The 11,157-nt window shown below is 45.3% G+C and overlaps 1 protein-coding gene across 9 annotated transcripts in view; it reads right to left on the bottom strand.

Annotated features, from left to right (window-relative positions):
• Window positions 1-6,906, bottom strand: part of MAST3 (microtubule associated serine/threonine kinase 3) — a 65,326-nt gene extending 58,420 nt beyond the window's left edge. For all 9 annotated transcript variants that reach the window (XM_057490129.1, XM_057490138.1, XM_057490134.1 and 6 more), the window contains exons 1-3: window positions 6,749-6,906; window positions 5,467-5,623; window positions 5,202-5,269 (exon numbers count right to left, since the gene is read on the bottom strand). In XM_057490129.1, coding sequence (XP_057346112.1) covers window positions 5,202-5,269; window positions 5,467-5,623; window positions 6,749-6,790 — 267 coding nt within the window. In that variant the 5' untranslated portion in view covers window positions 6,791-6,906. The remainder of the gene's footprint in view (window positions 1-5,201; window positions 5,270-5,466; window positions 5,624-6,748) is intronic.
• Between the last annotated feature and the right edge of the window lie 4,251 nt (window positions 6,907-11,157).

The following is an 11,157-nucleotide window of genomic DNA, read 5'->3' as shown; positions in this document are numbered from 1 at the left end:
GCCCCTCCCTGGCTTCAGTCTCCCCTGTACAATGGGGGTGGTGGTAATGCTGACCTTACAGAGCTCTTCTGGGGTGGGGCAGGTGCATCTAAGGCTTAATAAATGAACCTCCTGTTAGGTATCCGTCCCCCAGCCAAAGCCTGGCTGTGCTGCTCAAAACCCCCTAATTGGAGAATTCATTCATTCATTCTTTCCATGCGCACTTATTAATCTTTCCCCCTGGCGTCCCAGGAGCACCCACTCTGGGGGAGACAGCTGGATGGTCACTCGGAACTCTGCAAAATCACGCCTGGGCAAAGGGAGGGACGGCCACTGGGGGAATGGGGTGGGGTACCCCAATAACAGAAGCCTTGGTCAGTCCATCAGCCCTGCCCCAAGACCTGGGGTTCCTTGCTCCTCACACCCAAAGCCACACAGCAGGACCTGTGCCCCGGTCCCCCATACACACCCCGACAGCGCCATCCTTCAAGGAGTTTGTCGTAGATTCCCCGCCCCCCATGGCCACCAGGCGGCAGCAGTGGCACATGTCCCCCAGGCCCACCCCGCCCTGCTCCCATCCACCTCCCATGGAGTTTGCAAAACAGACTTCTCCGTTTTTTTCTTTTTTTCCCCTTTAAAAATTCAAATATACTTGACATACAATATTGGTTTCAGATGTACAACATAATGACCCCATAATTATATATTTATTAGATGCTCAATGATCAAGTTTTCGGTTTTAATAGGGGACGAGGCAAGATGGTGTTGGAAGTGGAGATTAAAACCCAGAATCTCTGAATTTTGTGGCAAAGGAGACAAGGCCTCTGGGCTAGGGAGGCCCAAGGCAGAAGCCCAGGCCCCGCCCTTTTGGGGGTGCTTGGTTTCCCTATCTGTGCCTTTGGAAGGGGAAACGGAGGCCCCAGGGCCCCAGCTACAGTGACTGCTCACTGCTCCACGAGTGCCCCTTCCCTGGGATTGGCCACCTCCTAGCTTTTGCTCAAGCCGTGCCCCAGGGGTGAGTTTGGGGCACCAGGCATGCCCTCCCTTGAAGACCAATTCTCATTCCTTAGGGCTGGACTCCAGCCTAGTGGCACGGCCAAGCGGACAGACCGGACGGGATGCCAGGTCAGGAACCACATGAGAAAGACCCTAGAGACCTGACCCCCCCAGGGGCTCAGAGCTACCCGCAAGTCCAGAATGGCACCTAAGCCCCCCATGAACAGCCTCCAGGGAAACTCTAGGAAGCTGTATGTCCCGATGGTGGTCATCCAGTCTTGTGCCCAGTAGTAGCAGAGCACCCAGCTTGGTGCCCCCTGGTACTGATGACAAATTCAGCCCCACACACAGCCCCTGGGTCCAAGCCCTGGGCATTAGATTCTCACTGAGCACCACCTGAAGCTCTTGCTGAAAGGAATGGGGAAACGGACACCCTGTTCCTACCGGGAGCAGGCTGAGACTGCCTGGAAGAGAAGCCTGCAGGGAGGACAGCGGCCCAGACAGACAGACAGACCCCAGTCCTCAGATCTAGCCATGCCTGATGCCCACCACTCTGGGATTTTTTTTCATCACAGTCTCTTTTTAGTGAAGCCACCTCAGGTTCTGTCTTTCCATCTAGAAAATGGCCTACAGGAGATTCCTCTCTGGGCCTTTGTAAAGTAGAAAGGAGTTCAGAGCACTGGTTTCGGGCCCTATCTCTAGGTTTGGGCAACCCTGCTAGGCAGAGCCCTGGCCCAGGGTTAACTGAGTACCTGCTGTATACACAATACTTTGGACTCTCAAGTCTGTCCATCAGCTCCTCCCAGCAGCTCCAGGAGTCAGGACTGTGGGAGACCTCATTCAGAGCTCCATTCATTCACTGATGTAGGAAGTCAGTGCTCAGCACCTGTTGTATATGAAGCCCTTTCTCTCACAGGTCAGAATAAGTCCCATCTGCCTGGGGTGGGGGTTACAGGTCATAGCCTAGGGACCTATGGGTTTTATTCTTAGGCTTGGGAGGGTGTCCTCACAATTTGTGAGCTGCCCATTCTTCCTTTTCTTGTTTTTTGGTGTTTTGTCATTTTTATAAAGATTTTTTCACAGTCACTGAGTGGATAAACACACAAGACCTGACTATATGCTGCCTGTAAGAAACTCACTTCAAACCCAAAGACATACACAGACTAAAATTGAAGGGATGGAAAAAGATATTTCATACAAACAATAGGGAGAAAAAAGCAGGAGTCACAGTGCTTCTATCACACAAACAGACTTCAAAACAAAGAAAGTAGCAAGAGACAAAGAAGAGCATTACATAATGATAAAGGGGTCAGTCCAACAAGAACATATAACCATTATAAATATATATGCACCCAACATAAGAGCAGCAACATATGTGAAACAAATACTAACAGAATTAAAGGGGGAAATAGAATGCAATACATTCACCACTCACTCCAAAGGACAGATCAATCAGACAGAAAATAAGGAAGGATGCAGAGGCACTGAATAACACATTAGAACAGATGGACCTAACGGACATCTACAGAACTCTCCACCCCAAAGCAGCAGGATACCCATTCTTCTCAAGTGCATATGGAACATTTTCATGAATAGATTATTTACGAAGCCACAAAAAGAGCCTCAGTAAATTCAGAAGGGTTGAAATTGTACCAACCAGCTTCTCAGACCACAAAAGTATGAAACTGGAAATAAATTATGTAAAGAAAACAAAAAAGCCCACAAACACATGGAGGCTTAACAACATGCTCCTAAATAATCAATGGATTAATGACCAAATAAAAACATACATCAAGCAATATGTGGAGACAAATGACTACAATAACTCAACACTGCAAAATCTGTGGGACGCAGCGAAGGCTGTGCTAGTAGGGATGTACACTGCAATACAGACCTACCAAAGGTAAAAAGAACAATCCCCTATGAACTCACAATTAATGAAACTAGAAAAAGAAGAACTAATTAGGCCCAAAGTCAGTAGAAGGAATGACATAATAAAGGTCAGAAAATAAATAAATAAAATAGAGAAGAATAAAACAATAGAAAGAATCAATGAAAGCAGGAGCTGGTTCTTTGAGAAAATTAACAAAATAGATAAACCCCTAGGCAGACTTATCAAGGAAAAAGAGTCTACACACGTGAACAGAATCAGAAATGAGAAAGAAAAAATCACTACAGACACCACAGAAATACAAAGAATGATTAGAGAATATGATGAAAAATTATGTGCTAACAAACTGGATAACCTAGAAGAAATGGACAACTTTCTAGAAAAATACAACCTTCCAAGGCTAACCCAGAAAGAACAGAAAAAAAAACCGAATTACTAGCAACAAATTTCAACTGGTAATCGAAAAACTACCTAAGAACAAAACTCCTAAACCAGATGGCTTCACCACTGAATTTTATCAAACATTCAGTGAAGATCTAATACCCGTCCTCCTTAAACTTTTCCAAAAACTGCAAGAGGAAGGAATACTTCCAAACTCATTCTATGAGGCCAGCATCACCCTAATACCAAAAACAGGCAAATAAACCACACACACACAAAATTATACACCAATATCGCTGACAAACGCAGATGCAAAAATACTAAACAAAATATTAGCACACCAAATTCAAAAATACATCAAAGAGATCATCCATCATGATCAAGTGGGATTCATCCCAGGGATGCAAGGATGGTACAACATTCGAAAGTCCATCAACATCATCCACCACATCAACAAAAAGAAAGACAAAAACCACATGATCATCTCCATAGATGCTGAAAAAGCATTTGACAAAATTCAACATCCATTCATGATAAAAACTCTCAACAAAATGGGTATAGATGGCAAGTACCTCAACATAATAAAGGCTATTTAGGACAAACCCACAGCCAACATCATACTTAACAGAGAGAAGCTGAAAGCATTTCCTCTAAGATCCGCAACAAGACAAGGATGCCCACTCTCCCTGCTTTTATTATTCGATGACAAAATTGTCTCGGATGCTCTCCTCCTCCAGCTCCTTGAAGTACTCGGAGAACACCTGGGCAGTGTGGAGAGACAGACACCCACGGAGGTGTGGCTGGTGTAGCTGTGGCTGTGGGCTGGGTCTGCACTCATCCAGCCATCCAACACGCAGCTATTGAGCACCAACTATGTATCGGCGGCAGGACATTAATGGTGAACAAAGCCAACGGCATCCACGCCCTCAGAGAATCAGTGGGGAAAATGGACTGGTCATGGGACCAATATAATCCAACATGGAGGCAGCAATAATGGAGAAAACACAAGCAAAGTAGAATCCCTGAGGTGGAAGGTCAGGGAAGACTTCATGAAAGAGGGATTTGAAGAGCTCAGAACCATTTTTTGTGGCCCATGGGTCCCTGTGTATCTGGAGATGCTTATGGAGCCACCTCAGAATAAAGTTTGTAAATGCACAAAATAAAATACACAGGGTGGCAATCTATTATATAGAAACATGTCTAAGTTCACTGAATAAGGGACTCCCTGAATTCGACCCAAGGCCCCTTGGAGGTTTGAGGCCCCCACCTTCAGAGCCCCTGAGGACTAGGATAATCTCCTTGAAAGAAAGGATCAGTCTCCTTCATGCAATTTAACTCCTCAGGACAGCCAGGGACCATGCCTGGCGTGTACATAGCTGCATCCCCCGTTTGCCTGGCACAGAGAAGATAAACTGATATTTCTGGTTGAGAAGTATTTGCTGGTCAGTTTCTCAGTCACTGAAAATGGCATGAAGTTAGCTCTCAATACATTTTCGTATGATTTTATAACATTAGTGATAATGCTAACAATAACATCAAACCTTAACTGAATACTTACTGCATACTGAGCACTGTTTTAAGCATTTTGCAGGTATGAATTTGATTAATTTGTACAACAGCCCTAAGGCGGGCCTTGTTGTACCCCCAGTTTAGATACACAGAGAGAAGTGACTTACTCAAGGTCACACAGCCAGGAAATGGGGGAGCTGGGATTGGAACCCAGTTCCTTGTGGCTCACATCTGAGCAGCACACCCTCTTGGAGTCTCCTTGGTCCCTGCCCTACAGGGACAGAAGATCCCCATAAGCAGCTAATGAAAACACGGTGATGGGGCTTTGACGGGGCACCCCCAGGGAGGTCAGGGAAAGCTTCCTAGGAGAGATGGATCCAGAGAGAGAGGCAGGCAAAACAGATGGACAGACACACCAGCCGACCAATGGGAAGCCAGGACTTACCTCCACGGTCTTGTAGAGGAAGGAGTACACCAGGGAGGCATTGGCGTTCTTCAGCGTGGTGGCCACCACTGTGGGCAGCCAGGTTAAGGAAAAGGTGCCACTTTGGAAGGCTCAAATGGAGCACAGACCCTGAACCCCCACTCTGTCCCCCCTCCATCCCCACCTCCTAGCCTGAGCCCCTGGTGTGCTTTGCAACCTCTGTCCTCAGCCCACCCTCTCTGGACCTGAGCTACCACCACCCCAGGTGCCCAGGGTGGCAGGATACAGTAGAGGTTGCTGTGTTTGATCCATAGGAAGTGGACCTTGCCATGGCTCAGCAGTGGGGCCAGGGCGCCCTCCTCCTCCCGCTGCACGAGCAGAGGCAGGAAGTGTTCGATCTCACTCATGGCTACATCGCCCTTGTAGTTGCGGCTGATCAGGGGCTAAGGGTTGGCAGAGAAGGCCTGGTCACCCCTGGCATCCGGAGGCATCAGAGTGCCTGGTTCTCACCCTGCTTCTCGGAGGCGCGTGGCAGCTCTGCGTTTCAGTTCCCCCCTCTGTTAAATGGGCACATGGTAACAACAGCTATGGGGTTTAGAGCCCTCACTGAGGCCCAGGCCGAGTTCTACTAAAGACTGGTTGTTTGCTAATTGCTTGTGTTCTCGGCACAACCTTGGGAAGCAGGTGTTACAGTTATTCCCATTTGACAAATGGGGAAACAGGTGCGAACCCTGCGTGTAAGTGAGGAATCAAATCAAGGGACCCTGGCTCCAGAATTCCTGCTCTGGCCATGGCTTCATATACACCAAACTGCTGAGCTAGCGTTGACAGAAGGAACTTAGGGAAGGGAAGGGGACAGAAGGGGAGGGCGGGAGGAAGGGAAGGGAGGGAAGCAAACATTCAGAAAGAATGAGAAAGATTCCTTGCTCAGACAGCTCTGCCTGGCAGGCAGTAACAGTCAGTAATAATAGTGCCTACTTCGAAAGGTTGTTTATTCCGGTGTTTAGAAGCAGGAGGGCACATGGGAGGTACTCTGAAACCTTAGCTCTCTTATAATATAACTCAGGAATATAACGTTCCCCACCCGCTGTTTTTATCGATATTAAATTATAAGACACATGAGAAGGGACTTCAGGAGAGAACGCAGCTCCAGGCGGCACGAGGGCCTCCAGCCCCCTACCCCGATGTCTCCCCCAGATAGTCCTCTTGGGGTTGATGACGGCGATAGAATGAACAATTTGAATTGACTGACCGCCTAACGTTGCTGCAGAACTTCTGCGCTCAGGGGTTTAGGCGGATTGGGTGTATTAATCCTTACCGGGTGGATACCTGTGGGGCTCCCACTTTTAGGCACAGGGAGGCTGCGGCTCGGAGAGGCGAGGGCCCTTGCCCCCCTGGCGGCGGGTAAACCAGTGGGGGTGGGATTCAACCCGGGACTCCGAGGGCTGGGGGGAGGGTGTTCCCACGCACACAGGGTTTCTGGGGCCTCCCCGCGAACAGACGCTGCCCCTGGGTCCGGGGTATCGCAGCCCCACCTGTCAGTCCCCATCCCCTGTGCCCAGCCTCACCTTGCCCTTGACGTCGAGGATGAAGACAGCCGAGGCGGACATGGTGGGGGCCGGCGGACCCGGGAGAAGGGGAAGGAGAGCACGGGGGCGACGGGGGCGTGGCTTCCTTCTTCCTGCCGAAGCGCCCGCGCGCAGGTGAGTCGCCAGGTGCGCGCGCCTTAAAGGGGAGGCCGCCAGGTGAACGGCGCTGTCGGCCGACCAGAAGGTGCTTCCGGGCAGAGGAGGGAGGGGAAGGAACCCCGCCCTTCCTCCCGCCGCCCCAGCCCGGAGGGCGCGCTCAGGCTTCTGCTAAAGGCGCTTCCAGCACCACGAGGCGGTTTGGCCCCGGGCTGGCGTGTCGGCTCAGACTCCTGACGCTTAGTGGTACAGGGGCTCTCCGAAATGTAGGGTGTTTTTTTTCTTTTCTTTAACCGGCCTCATCAACTTAAGGAGAAAATGAAGTTCTTGCTTATAGCTTCTAAACATCACTGTTCTGGAGCACAGTCAAGGGAAAAGTATGAAAGATAACAGTCTTCAGACAGGTTTTGGAATTCAGGCTGGGGCATGTGTAACTGCTGTAAAAGGCGTTACTGCCATGCGTTTCAAGTGCCTCCCCGCGCCTTCCTCTTTTCCCCCCGTTTTTGCGTCGTTAATCAAACATATCCCTATTCTACTTTAGCTTACTACTTTAATCCTGATCCAAAAGTTTCTTTTTAAGCAATATGCTTTGAACTGTGTATTCGTTTTCCTAGACAAATAGAATGCCTGTTCAGTTTTCAAGCCAAACCACTAATACTTTGATGCAGCGTCATGATCACCTAATAAATGGCCACAACCAAACCAAATAAATGCCACAAATGGATGGCAGCCATCCTTACTGGTGTGAGATGATACCTCATTGTAGTTTTAATTTGCATTTCTCTGATAATTAGCGATGGGGAGCATCTTTTCATGTTCTGTTGGCCATCTGTATTTCTTTTTTGGAGAACTGTCTGTTCAGTTCCTCTGCCCATTTTTTAATTGGGTTATTTGTTTTTCGTTTGTTGAGGCGCGTGAGCTCTTTATATATTCTGGACGTCAAGCCTTTATCGGATCTGACATTTTCAAATATATTCTCCCATACTGTAGGGTTCCTTTTTGTTCTATTGATGGTGTCTTTTGCTGTACAGAAGCTTTTCAGCTTAATATAGTACCACCTGTTCATTTTTGCTGTTATTTTCCTTGCCCGGGGAGATATGTTCAAGAAGAGGTCACTCATGTTTATGTCTAAGAGGTTTTTGCCTATGTTTTCTTCCAAGAGTTCAATGGTTTCATGACTTACATTCAGGTCTTTGATCCATTTTGAGTTTACTTTTGTATATGGGGTTAGACAATGGTCCAGTTTCATTCTCCTACATGTAGCTGTCCAGTTTTGCCAGCACCATCTGTTGAAGAGACTGTCATTTCACCATTGTATGTCCATGGCTCCTTTGTCAAATATTAATTGACCATATATGTCTGGGTTAATGTCTGGATTGTCTAGTCTGTTCCATTGGTCTGTGGCTCTGTTCTTGTGCCAGTATCAAATTGTCTTGATTACTATGGCTTTATAGTAGAGCTTGAAGTTGGGGAGTGAGATCCCCCCTACTTTATTCTTCTTTCTCAGGACTGCTTTTGCTATTGGGGGTCTTTGGTGTTTCCATATGAATTTTTGAATTATTTGTTCCAGTTCATTGAAGAATGTTGCTGGTAGTTTCATAGGGATTGCATCAAATCTGTATATTGCTTTGGGCAGGATGGCCATTTTGACGATATTAATTCTTCCTAGCCACGAGCATGGGATGAGTTTCCATCTGTTAGTGTCCCCTTTAATTTCTCTTAAGAGTGACTTGCAGTTTTCAGAGTATAAGTCTTTCACTTCTTTGGTTAGGTTTATTCCTAGGTTTGTTTTTTTTTTGATGCAATTGTGAATGGAGTTGTTTTCCTGATTTCTCTTTCTGTTGGTTCATTGTTAGTGTATAGGAAAGCCACAGATTTCTGTGTGTTGATTTTGTATCCTGCAACTTTGCTGTATTCCGATATCAGTTCTAGTAGTTTTGGGGTGGAGTCTTTAGGGTTTTTTATGTACAGTATCATGTCATCTGCAAATAGTGACAGTTTAACTTCTTCTTTACCAATCTGGATTCCTTGTATTTCTTTGTTTTGTCTGATTGCCGTGGCTAGGACCTCCAGTACTATGTTAAATAACAGTGGAGAGAGTGGGCATCCCTGTCTAGTTCCCGATCTCAGAGGAAATGCTTTCAGCTTCTCGTTGTTCAATATAATGTTGGCTGTGGGTTTATCATAGATGGCCTTTATTATGTTGAGGTACTTGCCCTCTATTCCCATTTTGCTGACAGTTTTTATCATGAATGGATGTTGAACTTTGTCAAATGCTTTTTCAGCATCTATGGAGATGATCATGTGGTTTTTGTCTTTCTTTTTGTTGATGTGGTGGATGATGTTGATGGACTTTCGAATGTTGTACCATCCTTGCATCCCTGGGATGAATCCCACTTGGTCATGGTGTATGATCCTTTTGATGTAGTTTTGAATTCGGTTTGCTAATATTTTGTTGAGTATTTTTGCATCTACATTCATCAGGGATATTGGTCTGTAGTTTTCTTTTTTGGTGGGGTCTTTGCCTGGTTTTGGTATTAGGGTGATGTTAGCTTCATAGAATGAGTTTGGGAGTATCCCCTCCTCCTCTATTTTTTGGAAAACTTTAAGGAGAATGGGTATTATGTCTTCCCTGTATGTCTGATAAAATTCCGAGGTAAATTCATCTGGCCTGGGGGTTTTATTCTTTGGTAGTTTTTTTTTTTTTTTTTAAATAATTATTTTTTATTGAAGGGTAGTTGACGCACAGTATTACATTACATTAGTTTCAAGTGTACAACACAGTGGTAGAACATTTATATACATAATTCTAGGTTCCAGCTATCACCCTACCAAGCTGTTACAATATCTTGACTATATTCCTTATGCTATACATTACATCCCGGTTACTTATTTATTTTACCATTGGAAGTCTGTCCTATTTTTTTTTTTTTTTGTGAGGGCATCTCTCATATTTATTGATCAAATGGTTGTTAACGACAATAAAATTCTGTATAGGGGAGTCAATGCTCAATGCACAATCATTAATCCACCCCAAGCCTAATTTTCGTCAGTCTCCAATCTTCTGAGGCATAACAAACAAGTTCTTACATGTAGAACAAATTCTTACATAATGAATAAGTTACATAGTGAACAGTACAAGGGCAGTCATCACAGAAACTTTCGGTTTTGCTCATGCATTATGAACTATAAACAGTCAGTTCAAATATGAATACTCATTTGGTTTTTATAATTGATTTATATGTGGATACCACATTTCTCTCTTTATTATTATTATTTTTAATAAAATGCTGAAGTGGTAGGTAGATACAAGATAAAGGTAGAAATCATAGTTTAGTGTTATAAGAGAGCAAATGTAGATGATCAGGTGTGTGCCTGTAGACTATGTGTTAATCCAAGCTAGACCAGGGCAATAAAACATCCACGTATGCAGAAGATTTCTCTCAGAACAGGGGGGGTGAGGTTCTAAGCCTCACCTCTGTTGATCCCCAATTTCTCACCTGATGGCCCCCCTGCGACTGTGCCTGTCTTAGGTTGTTCCTCCCTTGAGGAATCTTACCCGTCTCTGGCTAACCAGTCATCTTCCGGGGCCATACAGGGAAATGTGAAGTTGGTAAGTGAGAGGGAAGCCTTATTGTTTGAAAAGGTTAGCTTTTTACTTCTTTGCATATTTATGCCCTGTGGCTTCTATGCCCAGCATTTGTCTTGAGGTATCTTTACCACTTGGAGGAGTTATGATACTCGGTAAATTTGATATGAGGCACGAATTCTATTTAAGGGTTGTAATTAGGAAGGAAGAAGAAAAGCTATAGAAGTAGCAGACGGAAGAAAACATGGGAAGATTGATTATTTCTTTGACATATCTTCTTGTAGAGTAACTTCAGCATATATAGGTTTTAAGCTACTACTTAAATTGCGCACACACATTAACATAATAGGAGTATAGTTACATAACCAAAGCATATCTGTAATTACCAGCCATCTCCAGTGAAACCAAGAAAACCATTAAGGCACCTTAGGCATTTGTGAAAACTTATCTATGATATGGTGGATATTGTCCAACTGAACTTGAACAGTCTGAGAGAAATCAGACAAATTAAAACAACCCATTCCTGGGGACTGTTCACATGCCATATGTTCTTTTAACAGTAAATAGTCTGTAGTTGTAAGACTTTGGAGTGCTACAATTTGCACTTCTCCAAATTCTTGGTTGAGTTCCAACAGTATAGATCCAGTCAAATTTGTTGTTTTACTGTATGCACAGGCCAGCTTAGATATCTCCTTCCTCATTC

This window comes from Manis pentadactyla, chromosome 12 (assembly GCF_030020395.1).
Source record: "Manis pentadactyla isolate mManPen7 chromosome 12, mManPen7.hap1, whole genome shotgun sequence".
Lineage (NCBI taxonomy): Eukaryota > Metazoa > Chordata > Mammalia > Pholidota > Manidae > Manis > Manis pentadactyla.
Note: the sequence above shows the minus strand (reverse complement) of the source record. Positions and strands in the feature narration are given on the sequence as shown.